The 21,052-nt window shown below is 39.2% G+C and overlaps 1 protein-coding gene across 1 annotated transcript in view; it reads right to left on the reverse strand.

Annotated features, from left to right (window-relative positions):
- Positions 1–21,052, reverse strand: part of SCEL (sciellin) — a 111,653-nt gene that overhangs the window by 80,258 nt on the left and 10,343 nt on the right. Inside the window, exons 2-6 of the mRNA XM_011953847.1 lie at positions 11,979–12,040; positions 11,179–11,296; positions 8,065–8,124; positions 4,134–4,202; positions 250–318 (exon numbers count right to left, since the gene is read on the reverse strand). Of these exons, the coding sequence (XP_011809237.1) occupies positions 250–318; positions 4,134–4,202; positions 8,065–8,124; positions 11,179–11,296; positions 11,979–12,021 (359 nt within the window). The 5' untranslated portion in view covers positions 12,022–12,040. The remainder of the gene's footprint in view (positions 1–249; positions 319–4,133; positions 4,203–8,064; positions 8,125–11,178; positions 11,297–11,978; positions 12,041–21,052) is intronic.

Consider the following 21,052-nt stretch of genomic DNA (forward strand, 5'->3'; position numbering starts at 1 on the left):
AGAAACATAAATGTGGTAAGAATGGTGATTTGGAGCTCTAGTGCTCTTGATTTTTAAGCTAAACAACAAGATTTTATTCTAGCCATGCACAGGAGTAATGATTTTTACTCCTGAATTTCTACAATAAAAATATAGAGACTAAGAATTTACAGAAAGATATCAAGTAGGATTGAAGAATTGCAAGTACATAGGTAACACTTAGAAAAATATTATACTTGAGCCTTTCCCATAGTTAGTAGATACTGGTACCTATTGGTTAGTTGTTTATCCAAGGTATTGGCCTTATATGTTTTAGCAGCATCATTTCTGTCTGAGATCCTTTATAAAGAAACAAGACAAAAGTCTGAATAAACATTTAAATTGTCAAACTCCTTTCAGACCATTTTCATGCTAGAATAGCTTAACAACATACCTTTCTCCTGTAAAGAGAACTATTTTTCAAGTGTTACATTTTAGAAAATTTTTAAATAAAAAGAAACTACTTATGACAAAGTCTACTTATGACGTTGTTTTAATAGAGTTTGAAATTTTATTTTATTTTATTTTATTTATTTTATTTTATTTTATTTTTTGAGACAGAGTCTTGCTCTGTCGCCCAGGCTGGAGTACAGTAGTGTGATCTCAGCTCACTGCAACCTCCGCCCACAGGGTTCAAACTATTCTACTGCCTCAGCCTCCTGAGTAACTGGAACTATAGCCACTCACCCCCATGCCCAGTTAATTTTTGTAGTTTTAGTACAGAAGATGTTTCACCACGTTGGCCACACTAGTCTTGAACTCTTGACCTCAGGTAACCCACCCATCTCCACATCCTAAAGTGCTGAGATTACAGGTGTGAGCCACTGCGCCCAGCCTGAAATATTAAAAGTGTTATGCCTTTTGCCTGTTTGTCTTTCTGACTCATCCAGCATTTAACTCATTAACTATTTTCATTTTCATTATTGTCTAATGATATATCTTGTCAATGATAGTACTTCCTAAGTCACTGAAAGGCGTCAATGAAATACTTTTCTTTTTTTAATGGTTTGTGGCATAAACAATATTATATGTTTGCCAAACACATTTTCTTTTCTTTCTGAGCAATCAGGGAGACCACATTTCCCAACCTTCATTGCAATTAAATTGGGACCATGTGACTGAGCTCTAGACTAAAGAGTGTGGGCAGATGTGTTATCTGCCACTTCCAGACCCATTGTAAAACCTCCTGGTGATCTTCTGTGTTCTTTCTTCCCCCTTCTACTATGGCTTTGGTATGCATGGCAGCATAAAGATGGCGGCATTAAAATATGGAAAGAACTTAGGTCCCTGAGTCACTTCATGGACTCCAGCAAATCACATTGGACTCTGATGTGTCAAGCAGTACCTTATAGTGTGTTAAACCATCTAGATTTGGAAGAGAGGAAGCAGACTTGTTAAAAAGTTACTCTACCTTGACAAATTAGTTTACTTTGACTAATACATGTAATGAGTCCTAATGATCATTAGAGATTTTAATCATTCTAATCTCATAGATCTAGAAAAGCTGTGTTCACCTGCTTCTTGCGTTAGAAAGGACAAATAAGGAAGGTTATCATTCTCTGCCAATGGTGGGATCTCATAACTTCGGCCCCTGTTCCTTCTTTCCTTGTCTCATACCTACTACTGTTTGCTGGTCATTTGATATGCTTTCTCTACTCTCCATAACATCCCTGCAAGGTAGGTATAATGATTTTCATTTTATAGATAAAGAAATGGAGTCTCAGAGTCATTGTGTGGCTTTCTCTTGGCAACACAAATAGAAAGTAGTCTATCTCCCAAGTCATTCACTGGGATCCAATGTCATGTAGTATGATTGTTCCCAAAACTCATATATGAGGTTAACACATCTTCCTTTAGTCTTTATTCTTCACCTCTCACAATCACTTTCATGCTACCTAGGGGATAAGTCTATCAATGGTAATGGAGAGAACTCTAAACCACCATTTCAATATGTATGTTGATTTCATATTGCTGGGGGATATTAATTTTGTATTTATCCTGGAAATTAAATTTCTGTCAACTAGTGATATAAATTAGGTGATTTTAGTAAAAATCGGTTTTGGAGACTTGGAATACCCAACAATGTAATTAGCAACATGATCAGAAAAGCTGAAGGAAAAGTTATACTTTCACAATGGACCACTAGGGGGCCTCCTAACCTAGGTTTTCCAAATTAGTTATAACCCACTATCTCTGCATGCTACATACATATTTGTTTATGTTTCTTTTTCACACCTCATCTTTTACACACCTAAGTATATTTTAAAGGGAACTTTTCAAATGTAAACCCAGTAATTTTCTCATATTCATTAAAACAATTTATCTGCATCATTATTAAAATGCAAATGCACACATACCGGATATATTTGATCATCCTCCTCCTAAAATTATTTCATGTCTTACATTTTGGAGTGGCCTACATTACAGAAGTTTGGCTCCTGCTAACAGGACTTGCCTTTCTTTACAGATGCCTGTGTCCTCTTCCTCAAAGCTATTTCCACATCTAGTACCTTGGGAATGAGCTGCCAGAATACTTTTTCCAAAGATACCACTAAAGAGTATAAATAAATCATGTAATCTCTGGGCCTGCTTTCGAGGGTATAAAATGAAGGGCTTGGGATATATTGGTGGTTCTGAATCTCAGCTGCACATAGAATTACTTTATAAGCTTGAAAAAAATGCTTGAGTTCCACCTCAGGCTAATTAAATCAGAATTTGAGGAGTGAGCGGTAGTAGGATAGAAGGCACCAATAAAGTTTAAGAGCTCCGTCAGTGGTTCTAATTTATAACTAAGGCTGAGAATGACCTAACTACATTGCCTGCGAGGTCTAGTCTATTTCCAGCATTCGTAGGCTGTGTCCCGGCTGACCTGACATAAACGTTCAGACACATAGCCTACAAAAGCTTAGGTCTTCCACCTTACTTGAGGCTCAATTATCTCACTTTAAAATTCATTCCTAGAAATACGGTTTCCTTCTTCAATTAACCATCTGCAAGTCCAGGATGAATGGACAGAGGTATTTTATCTACCTCTTCTCTATGCACCGTTGTGGAGATGAGGTCTTGTACATATACTACAAACTCATTTTTGACAAGGATGATAATTTTTAAAAGAGAAAGACCAACTCTTTAGGATACAAGTGGTGATTGTCCTCTATTAGGGTGACTGACTTGAAAGCCTAGGAATAGTGCAGAAGGTATATACATTGGCTACATTAATCAACACTGGCACCGTCTGAGTTTAGAATCTATTGGCTGCTGTAAGTTACCATGTATTTTCTTAAAACCCAGTAAGTGCCATTTTTGCCTGCAATTGCAGCACATCTTTAGCTGCAAGGAGTAAACTCAACTAGCACTGGTTTTGGGTATTCATGGTGCCTATTTAATAGGAGTCCAAAAGACTCCTATTAAAGATGCTAACTTTGTCCTTTACTTCTGCTTACTAAGCATCTCTACCAAATCTAAACTAAAAATGTGATTTGTGGCATTTATACTTCAACCTGAATAGAAGTTGCCCTATTTTCCCTGTAGAGATGAGTGCTTTCCCTCCATGTAAGAAGGAACTAACAGCAGGCACACACGTTGGACTCATTCTATCAGCCCTATGGAGACTCCAGTGTCAAAAGAGTATTTTCACTTTCTAAAGAGAAAGTAAAGAGCTAATGTCTCTGTCCTGGAGTGTATTGAAACTATTGTAGTATTAAAATTTACAGTCTCTCCATAAAGCAGTTGCACGGACGGATGTTTTTCCACCATCAGTGTGGAAGAACCAAATGTTGGAACAAGGATTACACATATTCACAAAAAACCCCTATATTCTTCATTTTAAATTGAACTAACAGATTCCACACAGTACTCACCCTAGCTGTATGCAAATCAGTGTCTCTAAGAATTGTTCACATCAACCTACTATTAGCAAGATTTTAGAAATGCATCTAGTCAAGATTTAGTGAGATTTGAAGAAAGTAATTCAATTCTCAGAGCCCTCCATCCCTGGGAATAAAATACCAGCAATTCAAACCTTCTTTTGGTAAACGTTTAAATTCTTCATAACTTTAAAGAAAAGGAATTTCATATGTTATGCATTCTACCTACATGGTTCAAAAGAACCTTACCTGTCCAAAGTGTCATCAGAACCATACCGACTAATTGTAGCTTTTGACACATCTCTCTCCTTTACTTTCCTGCAGCAAAAATAATTACCAAAAAAAATCAAATAATTATTTTAAAAAGTTTATAAAACCTATCATACATATGGCAATATTTTGACCTATTTGAGTAGGAAATGTACACGTCACCAAGGAAAGATAGATTTGGAGTACCCAAATCTTCCAACTTGGATGGAATAAATTATGGAAAATCCAATATCCTATGCTAATAAAAGATTCTTCTCTGGCTTCAATTATTTCTAACAACAATGTAACATATTCAAATTAGGGATAAGGATATGTAAATCATACAACACAACAACACAACACACAAAATGGTTAATAACTAATATGTACTCTTGTCAATGTTGTTTATTTCTACATAATAGGAACTGAATCTTTTATACTCAACTATATTTTGTTTGCAGAATTTTAGCAGTGCCATAAACCAGCACCATGGACTGAATCCGCAAATGCTTTGTTTAATATTCAGCACCGTGGACAGGGTTGAAGGAAGGGAACTTACAGGGAGAAGGAGGGGAAAGACAGCAAAGAAAGGAAAGGAAGGAAACAGGAAAAACTGGGGAAAATGAAAAGGAGAAAGTGGGAAGCAAGAGAAGGGAAGGGTAGGAGGAAAAGAGGAAGAGAGAAGAGTGACAAGAAGAAGGAGAAGAGAGACAAGGGCAAAGAGAGGAGGGCAAGACAGATGAGCAAAACTGGGAGGAGGGATTTAGAAAATAACAGAAAAGAGGACAGAAGGCTCAATAGAAGGAATCATGATCATGGAAGCAAAAGAAAGATCTTGATCAAACATAAAAAAGCCTGTTTAATGCCTCCTATAACCCTATGATATAAAGCAAGCAAGCTTTTTGGAGAATTCTCCATTATTTATTGTGTTTGTTTTTCCAAGTATCATTTAAAGCCGTCCTATCCAAAGTATTGCATTAGAATAAGTACTAAGACTAGGTACTAAGGATTTAATTTTAAACTTGATGTGCCATATTTTCACTAGGCAACTATTTGGATGTATTCAATATAAAAAGTACTACAAATAGTGCAAAAAGTATATTTGCTGTATTAGTAGTGGAGAAAGTAACATTTGCTATATTAATCAACACTGTTGTACTAATAAATACAAGGAAATCTAGAATAAAATAACTATAGCTGCCATCTACAGAGTAAGACGGACAAATCAGGCATGTATCTCCAAAGACAGAAAGTAGTGAGTGCCATAAAAGAGATTTAGGTAAGGTGTAAGGAAGTTCTAAGTTGAGAAAGCTGATTTCTAGGTATGCAAACCAGAGAAGGCTTTATGGAATGAAGTGCAGTTTGAGCTGGGCCTTGGAGGGGAAACAGATGTGGAATAGATGTGAACATTTTTGAATAGAGGTAGAGGGAACAGTATCAGTTGAGGCAAGAAAAAAAGTGAAGAAAAATGCCAAATACAACTCCCCCAAAGTTTAATACAACCCCAGAGTGAAATCATGGCGTGCTTCAGCATCATGTGTAATGTGTAAATGCAAGCAGGTACTGGAGGGCCATCTGACCCCTTCCAGAAAACAGCCCCTCCCAAGACACTATCACTATGTCTCTAGGTGGCCGTTGTCTTCCTACTGCTTATCACAGTAAGACAAGTTTCAGCATGTTATTTTCATTCTCTCCCCTCCCTCACTTTCAACTAGGATGCAAGTTCTGTGAAAGCAGCGACTTTCCAATTGTGGATAATATGAAGGTATTATCTAAGGTGATGACAGTATATTATTTATTTTCCTTTATTTTCAGACCCCACTCATGTCAGCTCTCTGCACACATTGTCATCTCTGCTGGAAGTGTTTCTTTCCTTGCTCCATGCCCACCAGCCGGTCTTGCCCATTTGGGAATTTTTTCCTCATAATCCTTCAAGCATCATCACCAACACCAAAGACCACTTTCATGGTGAGGTCTCTGATTATTTAGGTAGAGTTAGTGTCCCCTCCTTTCTATTCCCATAGTGCACTCACACACCTCTACTATAGCACTTTCCGTGACAAACTTTAGTATTTTCATTTGTGGATATGTTTTCATGAATACAAGAGCTCCTTAAGGTCAAAGATTATGTTCTATGCATCTTTGTATTCCTGGCACCTGGCACAATGCTGGCACATAGTGGGTGCTCCAAAGTGGCTGTTGAGTGGGCATCAAGGTAAAGACAGCCTCTGTAGAGCAGAAAAATGACAAGTGACACCCTCTGAGCAAGTACCAGGAGAAAAACAATCTGCCCAACTCTTTTAGGGAGATTGATTCTGTGATGTTAGTTATAGGTCAAGGGGGAAATGTCTAGGGCTTACAGATTTTTGTTCCTTAAAAGACTGATATGCTACTTTAGCCACAATGCTGGCCACCACGAGGAAGGGTTCAGGAAACCAATACAATTTAAAATATGAAATAAGCATGAAAGGGAATATGCTCCTGTTAACCTAAAACACATTGTATGTACATTAAGAATATGAAGCGTATTTCCCACTTAAAAAACACAAGGGTCTGTGTTCTTTAATCATTCCAGAGAAAGGTGAATAACATACAGGCAGCAATTTCCACAGGTGGCTGGACTCAAATGATGAACCTCTCCTTTGCTGGTGAGATCAGAGCCAGCTGAGAACCAGGCTCTGATCTTCAAAACCATAAAGACTAAGGACAGGGCCTCGGCAGAGTCTGCCAGATCACAGAACAGTAAATCAGATGAACTAAAGCTGGCATCGGGAAAATGAAACGGCAACTCTGTGTAGAGGGTTATATGCTCAGCACCCTTAAAACAGGTCAAAATTATTAAAAAGTTTAAAAGGGTTGAGAGAAATTCATAAACAAAAGTTTCCAAAATAGACATGTCCCAGGTGTCTGCTTAACTTTTTAAGATCCATGCCATAGAAGACATCCACACTCCCTTTCTAATTACATTTTAATGACAAACAGACACAAGCTACTAGACCAGATAAAACTTGTGTCTGATAAATAATTAGGTTCTTCTGGTGGGTGTGGTTGTTTGTATGTATGTGAGTATAGCTGTGTTTTAGTAACAATATTCTCTATTTTTTATCAATCCGAGATTATTTACATCATTGTGATTACTGTTTTGCCTTAATTTTTCTACTAAGTTGCTTTGATCAGTCTATTTGCCACTGAGGATCAGTTCATGTTTTCCCACTAGCCCAGGAGTTTCCAAAAAGAAAGGTACTGTACCACAAAGCAAGTGAACTCTGGAGTTGTTATTTCTGTGTTTTAGGATTCCTTTCCCTAAGGTTCAGAGACATCTAATGTGGTCATGTTGCTGTTGTTGTTTGTTTGTTTGTTTGAGAAATAGGGTCTTCTTCCATCACCCAGGCTGAAGTACAATGGAGCATCACTGCCCACTGCAGCCTCAGTGTCCCAAGCTCAGGCAATCCTCCCACCTCAGCCCCTGGAGCAGCTGGGACGACAGGTGTGTACCATCATCCCTAGCTAATTATTTATTTATTTATTTAGACACAGGGTCTTGCCATGTTGCCCAGGCTGGTCTCGAACTCCTAGGCTCAAGTGATTCTCCCACTTTGGCCTCCCAAAGTTTTGGGATTACAGGCATAAGCCATGGCACCCTGCCTGATCTGATCGTGTTTCTATGAGAGTCCTTTCTCTGCCTGTCAGGAGGACCACCTCTGTGGGATGCACAGAGGGTTTGTTATGTTCTGCCTCCAAGTCATGGTTCTGGAGAGGCAGAGTTTCCTTGTGGAAACCTCTGATGATATCACAGATTCTCCTTCACATGCCCAGAACATCGGGGAAAGCCCGAGGCATGCTGAAAATATTCAGCTGTCTTAAACAAGTCTTCTCTGAAAACTATCATCTTTGTGTTTCTGCTCATGATGTAACATGTCTGAACACCCACCTGTCCAATGCATCATGGGAATTATGTCGGTTAAGCACCACCCTACCATAATTTTCATCTCTGCAAAGAAAGAACAAAAGTATGTCACATAGAAAGTTACCACAATATTGGCTAAGCACCAAATGAGAGAGACATGAGGGCAAGCTCACAATTTTTGGCAAGGTTAATTCATTTTATTTCAGTTGTGAGAACACAAAATTATGTGTCTATTTTAACCAGTCACCACTTGAAAGAGCATGAGAAAAGAAACAAGTTTGTCAGTACAAATGATCATTTATCCCATGAAGTTTGCACCCATGATTGTATCCCATGATTCAACAATGAATGAGTGTTGTGATGTGTTTTGTTTTATCAGACTGTGGGAATATGAGCCCATTTGCTTTATATGTATTAGAAGAGTCCTTTTTGGCTTGAAGTCAAATACAAAAGCTTTCCACAAATTGTGCTTAAATTTAAGCAAGCTCATTATGTCTGGATATGTTGGTGGACTTGACGTTTCTCCTTCATAAAACGTGGGAAACTCAGTACCAATATTTGTGGTTAAGGAGATTAATAATTCACAGGAGACCTAGACCATTTTTGAACCATGAGAATACAGTTTGCTCTAGTTAATCATTAAAATAATCCTATGAATTAGGCAGTGAAGACACTGTCATATCCAGTTCACAGATGAGAAAATTGATTGGGGATTTTGTGGCTTTCCTAAGACCACAAGGTTAGCAAGTAACAGACATGGGTCTAGGACCCAGATCTTTTCATTCCAAACCATTGCTATTCCTACTGGTCAACCCTGCAATCAACCTTCATATGTAAAATCTCAAAGTAATATCATTCTTGTTTTGTACAGTGGAACTGAAAGTACAGGCCCTTTCAGGAAATGTCAAAACATGTAGTGAAGCCTTTGGATTTGAACCAAGGCAGAAAGTACCTGAACCTATTTCATGTCAACCCAACCAAACCTGAAATACCACAATTTCCTGGTTATGCTCCAGTAACATTACTCAACCCTCTGGTACTTCTTTTTTTTTTTTTTTTTTTTTTTTGACAGAGTCTTGCTCTGTCTTCCAGGCTGGAATGCAGTGGTGCAATATCTTTGCTCACTGCAACCTCTGCCTCCCGGGTTCAAGCAATTCTCCTGTCTCAGCTTCCCGAGTAGCTGGGATTACAGGTGCCCGCCATCACGCCCAGCTAATTTTTGTGTTTTTAAAGTGGAGATGGGGTTTCTTCATGTTGGCCAGGCTGGTCTCGAACTCCTGACTTGCCCACCTCGGCCTCCCAAAGTGCTGGGATTACAGGCCTGAGCCACCATGCCTGGCCTCTGGTACCATTTTTAATGAAGCTATAAAAGAACTGTAGTAGACAATTAAATAGAAAGGCGAACAGTAAAAGTGAAACAATGCCAGCAAATATATACTCTCAAAGACCCCAAGAGAACTTTCCTATCTTCCTCCATATCTCTTACTGAAATTTTTGAAAGAGCAGCAGATACCAGGCATGTTTTTATCTGAGGCAGAATTATAACACACAGCCCAGAACTGGGCCAGGGAAAATCAGGGAAGCATCAAAGCCAATTTTCCCTTCATTCAGCAGCTCCTATGCCATCCAAGTTGGCTTCCCTGGGTTTTCTTGGGGAGGCATGCCTGGTATAAAAGCAACATTCCTCCCAACTGTGATTTGTCTTATACATTCTATCTTCACTCGTCTGTGTAAATATTGGCAATCCAAAATGTGTGGTCTACATTTGACATGACACTATCACTACAGAAAATTGGAAATGCTCTGACAGAAGCAATAAATGCTGTTTCATGGAAGGAAATGATTGTCTAATAGTGCTAACTCCAAAAGTTAGTGTGAGTCTCTAAATCTCTAAAGTCCTGTATATTTCCTTGAAATAATATATTCAATAACAGAAATTAATAGATGTTTTAAATTTAACATTTACATGAATGACCCTCAAATAACCATATCTGCACAGTTTGTAGATAGTTTAGAGTAAGTATCCTATAATGCAAGATTTCCCAACTTCAGGACTGTTGACACTTTGGGGTTGACAATTTTTTGTGTGGGAGCTGTCCTGTGATTTATAGGATGTTTACCAGCGTCCTTGTTCTCTGCACATTAAATACCAGAAGCACTCCCCAATTTTAACAACAAAAATGTCTTCCAACCTTGCCAAATGTCTCCTGGAGGTAAAATTGTCCCTGGTTGAGAAACATTTGTGTAATGGAAAAACAATGAACCATGTTAAAATCTCATCTCTACCACTAAATAGCTATGTGCCATTAGACAGGTTACTTAGCTTCTCTGAGCTCAGATCCCTCTTTTGTAAAATCAGGAGATATAACACCTACCTTGTGTTTTATTGTAAAATTAGTGGTGCTTTATACATAAAGTATCCAACACCAAGCTTAATAACAAAGAAATTATAAAATGTCTACATAATTTATAACATACACACAACATCATATATATCCGGGCTGGACAAATACGTATTGCAAATCTATATTGGCAATGAGGCTATATGCCTGTGGCCATAGTTTTCAAATCTTTAAACCTCTCAGCTAGTAGAAGTAATGCTCAAAACAAACAAAATTTTGTTGGTGGTAAGTACTTACAAAGTAATACCATATATCCCACCTTCAGAAGTAGATGGCACTAAAATAAGTCGGTAATTTTTAAAATTTCTCTTGTACATATCAAAATTTTATATATTCAATTCGGAATTATACTATTTTTGTTTATTTCAGCTGACATGATCAACATAGCAGGAATTGTCCGATCATGGATTAACTGTTACCTTTTTGGAAACTGGAAAGTCATGTTTTCTTTTCAATTTACCAAGTAAGCACAAACATCTATCCTAGGTAATAACCAGGCTCTCTCTCAGTAATGACTCACATTCTCTTATGTATGTGGATATTTAAAATGGCAGAGATATTCTTGAAACTCTGATGTGTAACCTATTTATGCTTACTAAGTCTTACCAAAAATTAGACCATGCAACAAAGTGTTTCAGGAGAAAAGCATTCACTTTTCAGATGAGTATTAGCTTCCCAAACAGAGAATGCCTCTCTCTGCCGCTCCATCCACCCACCACGCTCCACACCAGCTTACTTTTCTTCTTCAGGGCGTTTCTTTATCCAACTGTTATCCTGTAAGAAAGTTCTTCTTTTGTTCACCTCGTGAAAATCCTGCTGCTTCCGTGTGGTTCCCAGAGTAGTGCTCTTCATCTCTATCAACAGAAACATGAAAGACTGGAAGATGTAATAGTGTGGAGTTGAGTGTGGGCTTGTTAACCTGAAAATCCTGAGAGGCACAACTGATTGGCCAGCATCAATCTTCTAGGCTGGCAAGTCCAGTACTGATTAAACGTAGGATGCACCAGCAAGAAAGAACAGATCCCACACCCCATCACCAAAGATAACACATAAAGCTGCTCAGGTGCCAACTGAAACTGCCAGTGCCACTTATGAGGCCCCATCCAGTTCCTGGGAAAGGAGAACTCCCAGCCTGGGATAAACCGAGCCAGGATTTAGTGGGCTGGCCATTTTACCCCATAAGAAATATACCTTGGAAGCCCACAAAAGACTGTTTTTATAATACCTAGTAATAGTCAGTAAGTCCTGGTCATTTGATTCTAAGTAACTTAATTCTTTTATCCTGTAAGAGCCAAACACAAAGAAGGTCATATTTTTAAAAAAAAGATATTTTTATTGATTTTAAAAAAATGAATTCCAGTCACATGACTAAAAGCTGTGGCATGTATACTTTTCCTTAAGCCTAACTTTGCAATGCTAATTAAATTAGACTGTTGTTTCTAAGCATTCAATGTCTGTATTAAAGAATTGAGATCTGTGAGTTGTTTTTCTGAAATTTTAAAGTTTTCTGAGTAAGAGAAACATCATGTACATTACCATTTCCTGTGGGAGACATTTTTCTCAAGGTAACATTGGACATGCTGCCTTCCAGTAAGGACCTAAAAGAAAAATGGGAAATAGAGAAAGCACAACAATGACTCTAAGAACCTGTAAGTGACTGTTTCATGACTGAGATTCACTTTTCAATAACAGTGACAGTCTCATGGTCTGTCATAACAAATGCATGACATAAAATGCCCCTGAGAGTTCATCTCTTCCAACATATTTATTTTACAGATGGAGAAAATAAGGCCCAGGGCGTTTTGTGATTCCAGCGTTATATCATAAGCAATTGGTAGAATCAGGCCATCAATTAATTCATGTGTTCAATCAATAATTATGCATGGAATGCTTACACTGTCCCTGGCACTGAGCCTGGTGCTGGGGGCAGAAAAATGAGTTAGACAAGTGTCTGGTCATGGTCAAGAGGAAGAGAGAGAGATCGTGCTGAACCCACAGCGCACTGTGAATGCCCAAAGAAGGGCTCCTCAGCTCCTTCCTGAAAAAAGCCAAAGCAAACTCAGGAAATTGCTGTGTAATTAGAAGGAAAGCAGCCAGGCACATGGAAATCACAGACTTTGAGAAGCACTGGTGATTTTAGGCAACCGCCACATGGAAAACTCAAAGTTACTGAACTACTCTTGTGGTGTCAAGGGGTTAAGGTAACCCACAGCACCAGTCTGCCCAGGACTGATCCAGTTCCCCAGAACTGAGTTATGACTTTGTGGGTCCTAGGTACTTTTGCCTTCAGGGTCCCTTCTTACACAGACATACACACACACACAAATGTAAAATTATATCTTCTGACTATGTTAGTATGAATATGATCCTGGCTGGCTTCATTATTATTATTGTTATATCGATATTTTTCTTCTGTTACTGAAGGAAATAAAAATTAAAATGCTTTTGTGGATCACAAATGTATTGTGGGCCTTTGTGAGCCTGAGTTAACCCTGCGTCTTCCTGAAAGTGGAAACCAGAAAAGTCCTGGGCAAACCTGGATGGCTGGTCACCCTACATGGGGTTATTATGTCCTTTCCAGTATCTATGTCACCCAGACTGTGTATGGAACATCGGAGGGGCATTCAAGCTCAAGTCAGAAGCGAGTTTTAGGTCCATATTTATCACATTCAATGTCTAGAAAATGAACCACTTAATCTCCCTGCAAAATGAGGCTATTGAAACCTGCCATCTACTTCCTAAGCTGCTGTGATGATCAAATGAATAATGTACAGGAAAAAACCACTTTGTTAAACAGTCAATGCTATTGGACTTACGGAAATATTATTGGACAACTGTCTATAGGTATAACTTGGGGTTCTAAAAGCCCCCACTTCCTGTCCCCTAATGGGAAAGTATTTCCTGTAACAACTTGCCATAGGACCTGAAGCGGGAAAGACACACTTCTCTGGATCAAGGTATTATTTTCCTTGGGGTCTCTTTTTAGAATGTCAGTAGCACTGCAGAAGATCAGAGGTGGAGGCTGTGAGTGTCCAGACCAGCTTCCCCTCACCAGTCTGAAGCTTGGCAGCTACAGGCTCATGACTGCACCTTTCCTGAGGATTTGCCCTTCACTCCGCCTGGCTGGTTGCACAGCCTCCCCACTCACTACAACCTGGAGCCGGTGGCTGACTGACCAGGATAAAAAAGGTCAGTCCCTTGCCTCAAGATAGAATCAATTTTATCCAGTGACTTGCACTTCAGAGCTGGGATCCGGCAGTAGATCAGCCAGCAGAGAGCACATCCTTGCTCACTTCCTTCCCCGGCCTTCCCCTGCCTCTCTCCCTTCTCCCGAAAGCACAACCTCAATAACTCACAAGCACCCAAATGCCTCTCAGAAATGGCTTCTGGGAAACCTAACCTAAGATGTGGATTAAGAACCAATGTATTCATCACGACCATTACCTTCACAGGGACCAGAAGCTGTTCGCTGCATGAATAGCTGATTCTGAAGGTCTTAGTGGAGTTAGAAAGAACTGCATCTAAGTGATGCTGTTTACTGACTGTGTCACCTTAGGTATGTTATTAGCTCAGGTCTCTTATTTGTATAAGAGGTGAAATAGGAACATTATGAGGTTCAAATATTACTAGATAACATATGTAAAGTGTCTAATTATTGCCCAGCACACAGTAGGTGCTTGATAATTTTTAACTCCCTACTCCATCACCTTGGCAAGCAGAGAGCAAAGACATAGGAGAGGTATGGTTGGATGTGGGAAGGGACAGAACAGACTTGAACTTGGGCAGCTGGGCACACCAGGAGTGTCAGGGATCCCCTGGCTGGCTATGTTTGGAGGCTGCATAGATAAACTCTGGCAAAATGAAGGTAAAGAAGCACCTAAAGGCAAACTTAAAGCTCAACTGGTGACTATTTTGCCTCTCTCTGGGAGTGTGTCTCAGGACTTTTGGCTAACCTTTTTCCTGTTTCTAAATGGGCTCTGATATATTTTTTTCCTCTTAGCTGATAAAGACCTGGAGAGTTCTCAGTTGATTGCACTAGAATTCTCAGGTGGTCAAAATGCTGATTGCATAATTAGTGACACATCTGCAGAGACAGTAATGCAATTGTGAGACAAAAGACAGGGTAAATGGAGAAAGGGTGTTTTACAATTACCTGCTTATTTTTCTGTCCCTCCCAAGAGACTGTGTTTCTAGTGGGAAAGGCCTAAATCTTTTCCTTCTATTCCCAGCATCTGGGAGAGAGTAGATCTTGCCTGGGTGCTTGTTACTGGCCAAGCCATGTTCCTCCAAAATTCATATGTTGAAGTTTCCATCGCTAGTATCTCAGAAGATGACTATATTTGGAGATAGGGCCTTTAAAGGGGTGATTAAGTTACATCCATGCCCCTGACCAAACTATCGTGAGAACAGAAAACCAAACACCGTCTGTTCTCACTCATAGGTGGGAATTGAACAATGAGAACACTTGGACACAGGAAAGGGAACATCACACACCCGGGCCTGTTGTGGGGTGGGGAGAGGAGGGAGGGATAGCATTAGGAGATATACCTAATGTAAATGACGAGTTAATGGGTGCAGCACACCAACATGGCATCTGTATACATATGTAACAAAACTGCACGTTGTGCACATGTACCCTAGAACTTAAAGTATAATAAAATATAAATTAAAAAAATAAATAAAAAAGAGGTGATTAAGTTAAAACAATGCCCTTAGGGTGGGCATTAATTCAACCTGACTGGTGACCTTGTAAGAAGAGAAAATTTAGAAACACAAAGAGACACCAGAGGAAAGGCCACTTTGAGGACACAGTAAGAAGGTGGCCATCTGCAGGCCAAGGAGAGAGGCCTCAGGAGAAATCCAAATCTGCCAATACCTTGATCTTGGATGCCCAGGCCCCACAACTGTGAGACAATGATTTTCTGTTATTTAAGTCACCCATCTGTGGTATTTTGTTATAACAGCCTGAGCAAACCATGGAATCCTTATGAAAAAAGTAATTTGAAGAGTTATAAGATAGCCAAGTCATTCAAAGAGCTTTGATCCACACTGCACCTGATCTGTGCCCTCCGTGTCTTCAAATGGTTTATTGCACAGGATAATTGCTATTAGAATAAAGATCCACTGGTCGAGTCCCTGCCCTGAACAGGGTACCTCCCAGGCATTGTCTCTCATTTTTCACATAAACTCTGCGGGGTGGCTCTTGGTACCTCCAACTCCCAGGTGAGACTACTGGAGCTCAGAGAGAGGATGAAACATGTCCAAGGTGTTAAGGGGCTGTGTCGGGCTTCTAAACCAAGCCACGTCGTCCTCAGCAAACAGCACGAATGCCCATCAGTAGTCACTGCAAGACTAGGCTGCTGCCCTGGTGTTGGAGCGAGAGCAGGAACGTGGATGCAGGGGCTTGCCTGGTGCTGGGCATCTCACTCCTTGGAAGTCCCATGACCTCCGTCAAGTGCTTGGTACCAGGGCAGCCTCTCAATGAACCGCTGCAGCAAACAAACCTTCACAGGACAGGCTTCTCTGTGTATTCCCCAATATTCCTTTGGTTAAAAACATGGCCACACAAAAACTTGTACATGAATGGTCATGGTAGCACATAACAGCCAAAAAGTAGAAATGACCCGAATGTCCATCAGTGGACGAATGGATACACAGCATGGCATCTCTGGGCAACAGAATATTACTCAGCATAAAAGGGAACAAAACACTGATTCATCCTACAACGTGAATGAAACTTGAAACATTAAGCTAAATGAAAGAAGCCAGGCACAGAAGAGGACACACTGTACGGTTCCATTGATATGAAATGTACAGAACAGTCACATCCACAGAAAAGAAAGTGGATTAGTGTTTTCCAGGGGTTAAGGGGAGAGGTGAATGAAGAGTGACTGCTAAAGGGAATGGGTTTCTTTTTGGGGTAAAATTAAAATACTCTGGAATTAGATAGTGGTGATGGTTGCACAATCTTGCGAATATATATAACATAATAAATATAAAATAATATATAATATGTTACATATTATTTATTATATAATATATATTTAATAAATAATATAATATAATATGTAATTTTTATAATATTATAAATATATGTCATATTATATATTTTATATTTATGATATAAATAATATCTATCTATATAGATTTTTTTTTAGACAGAGTCTCATTCTTCACCCAGGCTGGAGTGCTGTGGCACGATTTCGCCTCACTGCAACCTCTGCCTCCTGGGTTCAAGCAATTCTCGTGCCTCAGTCTCCTGAGTAGCTTGGACTACAGGTGTGTGCCACCACATCTGGCTGATTTTTGTATTTTTAGTAGACATGGAGTTTTGCCATGTTGGCCAGGCTGTTCTCAAAGTCCTGACCTCAAGCAATCCACCTGCCTTAGCCTCCCAAAGTGCTGGGATTACAGGTGTGAGCTGCCGCACCCAGCTGTGAACATATTTTTTTAAAAGCACTGAATTTTACACTTCAAAATGGTGAATTTTATGGTATGTAAATTATATCTCAACTACAAAAACAAAAACTGGCAGCAGGCCAGGCCGTCTTTGAGCTAGAGAGGTAGAAAAGACACTCTTATATGTCCCGTGTGGTTTTGCCAGAATAAAATGGAATCAGATTATATTTCACAAGATTATCCCAGTCCCATGAGGATTTGTGCACCTCCATACACCGCTAACAATTAAGCCCTCCCTGGTATACATCTGTATCAACTCCTAAATGTTAAACTGGTGCCTTGAGTGACCCATGGATCATTCATCATTGTGGCCTGAAAATATGCTCTCTGACCCTGAACTATGCAAGAAGCTGTTAAATTTATACAATAGAGACAAGCAGGCCTAGGCTTCTGTGGAACTCACAAACAGAAACCACATAAATAATATAAACACACATATTCAGGAACATCCTAGTTTAAAACTTTCTGTCTTCTGATTGGATCTTAGTTCCCATTTGTGGTTTAAGAAGAGTCACACTATTGTACAGGACAGCAGAATGAGAGTTGCAAGGATAAAGTCAATCCCAGGCAAGAGCATGTCTATGTGAATTAACAATGGGGTATAGCAGATTACGTGACAATAAGAGAATGTGACATTATACCATGTTACCAAAACATGGAACCATTGGGTAGTGTGTTCTGTTATTTCAATTGATCACATGCTATTTTAAAATATATATTACATATAAAGACATACAAATAGCTAACGGGTAAAATGCTCAACACCACTAATCATCAACGAAGGCAAATCGAAACTAAATGAGATACCATCTTACCCCAGTTAGAATGACTATTATTAAAAGGACCAAAATGACAGATGCTGGCAAGGATGCAGAGAAAAGAGAACTCTCATACACTGTTGGTGGGAATATTAATTAGTACAACCTCTATGCAAAATAGTGTGAACATTTCTCAAAAAACTAACAGTAGAACTACCATATGATCCAGCAATCCAACTGCTAGGTATCTATCCCAAAGAAAAGAAATCAGTATATTAAAGGGATACCTGCACTCACGTGTTTATTGCAGCACTATTCACAATAGCAAAGATATTGAATCAACCTAAGTGCCCATCAACAGACAAATGGATAAAGCAAATAGGGTATATACGTACAATGGAACTATACACAGTGGAATACTCTTTGACCATAAAAAAGAATGAGATCCTGTCATTTGTAGCAACATGGATGGAACCAGAAGCCATTATGTTAAGTGAAATAAGCCAGGCACAGAAGGACAAGTGCAGCATGTTCTCATTCATATGTGGGAGCTAAAAAACTTAATCTCATAGAAGTGGAGAGTAGAATGATAGATACCGGAGACAGGTAGGAGTATGGGTGGAAAGGGGAATGAAGAGAGGTTGGTTATGAGTAATAGCTCTAATGTTTGATATCAGGCTAGGGTGAGTAAGCAACAACATTATGGATATTTCAAAGTAACCAGAAGACTCAAAATGAAGCTAATGCATAAAAATGTTAAACATTCAGGTGATGGATACCTTGACACGATCACTATACACTCTATGCATGTAACACACACGTATACCACAAATATGTAAAATATTTTATATCAATAAAAGATAAAATACATAAACTATATATGTAGTATATAGTTAGTAAATACAGTCTATATATAAATAATTTACTTATAAGTATACAACATAAAGAGCTATCCCTATAGCTATAAAATTAGAATTGTTTTTAGAAAACATACTTACACTCATTAAAACACATAAATTTATCTTATGCATGCCATATTCTTCTACTCATGCTACTTATGCCAACCTCCCTGAATAAATATCCTCTGCATGTGAAAATTTCCTTTATTTTCTTTTAGAAAGTGTATTAGTCTGTTCTCATGCTGCTAATAAAGATGTACCCCAGACTGGGTAATTTATAAAGGAAAGAAGTTTAATTGGCTCACAGTTCCACATGTCTAGGGAGACCTCACAACGATGGTAGAAGGCAAATGACAAGCAAAGTCACATCTTACATGAGGGCAGGCAAGAGAGCATGTGCAGGGGAACTGCCCTTCATAAAGCCATCAGATCTCACGAGACTTATTCACTATCACAAGAACAGCATGAGAAAAACCCCACCCCCGTGATTAAATTACATCCCACCAGGTCCCTCCCACGACATGTGGGGATTCTTACAATTCAAGGTGAGATTTGGGTGGGAACACAGAGCCAAATCCTATCAGAGAGTTAAAAATACACGCTGATCTTTATACAGACTTCCTGCCCATCCTATTGTCAACACCCTTCTTTTCCCCATTACATCTTATCCTTAGCTTCCCTTTATGCTCCAGAACTTTCCATCTCCCTCAAACCCTCAAAATTCATCTGACCCTCAAGGCCTCAGGATCTTTCTGTCTACTAGCCAATCTGAAGTAAAATGTGCCTGAACAGGTGACATCTTCATGTGTTAGCAGTGGCATAGGAGGAAAAATGATTGACAGCCTTTAAGCAAGAAAGTCTCAGATTGTGTGTGTCCCAGCTTTATCACTCATTAGCTACTTGGACCAAGTCTCTGCTTCTGCCTCTGCAAAGAGGAAGTTATAGCAAGCTTAAAAGGTTGTTATGGAAATTAAATGAGATAATGCTTTGTAAATTACAAATTCCTATAAAATCATCTAAAGCATTTTACTGTTTGAACTTTCCTCCCTACCTCGCAGATCCTAAAAGGGCAGCAGAAGCCTAGGTCAGAGGAGGACTGAGGTGGGATATGGGTAGAATACGAAAGAAAATTTAAAACACAGCAACCATCTGGGTTTTTGGCCAGAGAGCTATGTACTATGGAAGAGGCAGCTGGGATGTCCCAGATAAAGAAAGTGGGTTTACTGGAAACTATTCCTAGGGAATATCCCAGAGGTTCTGGGATGAAACCAGTGGGGGTGTTTATAGGATACCTGAGACTAGTCATTAACAGAAAGAAAGAGGGTGAGTCCCATGAGCTTGTTCAAATGTCTTATTTCACTGGTTTTTATTTAACCAGGTCTTCTGGAAAATACCTAGCTGACAAAAGCATGAAAATATCAGACCCTATGGCAGAATGTTGGGTCTGATTGGAGCTATCCCTAAACATAAAATGATGAAGAGATACCTGTTTTCCTCTACACATCTTTTTGCAGGAATTTCTGATAATCCGAGAGTTGATTAAGACTTCAGCCCTCCCAGCAGGGTATATAACTCTGGGTGCAGACCTCCAGATGGGCAGAGGATGAGGGAGTGAGGGATGGAAGGCAGTGGCACTGAGTTCGTTGCAAAGGGTCTGCTTGCAAATCCTTCTGCACTCAGCATCCAAGCATTTTTATACCAAATCCATCATACCCTTTTGTCAACCAGTAAATTACTGAAAATGTAATTAGTCTTATATGTGAAACATCATGAACTTTTTTATTTTAAAAATGAATTTTCATTCTTAAAACAGTTAGCAATCATTACTATAGATTTTGGGGTAAATCTAAATTTTTATTTTAAGAATTATTCCATAATGCCATGCCTCTCTCTTTAAAATTACAAATGTTACTCACATTTTTTTTAATGTTTAAGATTTATCTTAAATTTTGGGGGGGTTGGGGGCGGTATGTTCTGATGGGAGACGACAATAAGGAAAGGTCCAGTCATGATGATCTGGAGATTTCCAAGTAGAGACTCATAGCAGACAATGACGGCACATCTGATATCCATTCTCCCCTTCTTTCTTACTGATAGCTAAAGCCACATTTCTCAGGCTCTCTGAAGCTAGCAGTAGGCACATTTGTAGTTCTATTACAATTGAAGTGGAAGTCCCTGGGAAGAATGTGTGCTTTTGTGCTCCCCGACTCTTTTCTGAAACTAAGGTGGCTTGCAGGAGGGAGGAGCAGTCCTCTTGGACCTCAAGGACTGTGGGCAACCATAGGGACTAAATTCACACATGAAAAATAGCAGAGCAGGAAGTTAGAAGGGACCTGGTTCCTTGACAGTGTCATAGAGTTGCCACAATAGCCCTGTATTATCTATCTCTGAGCTTCTCCTTCCAAGAGAAAAATAAACCTCCTCATTTGTTCAAGAGATTTATTTTCCTTTTCTTTTTTCTTTTTTCTTTCTTTCTTTTTTTTTTTTTTTTTTT

The sequence above is a fragment of the Colobus angolensis genome, unplaced genomic scaffold, assembly GCF_000951035.1.
Source record: "Colobus angolensis palliatus isolate OR3802 unplaced genomic scaffold, Cang.pa_1.0 Scaffold374, whole genome shotgun sequence".
Lineage (NCBI taxonomy): Eukaryota > Metazoa > Chordata > Mammalia > Primates > Cercopithecidae > Colobus > Colobus angolensis.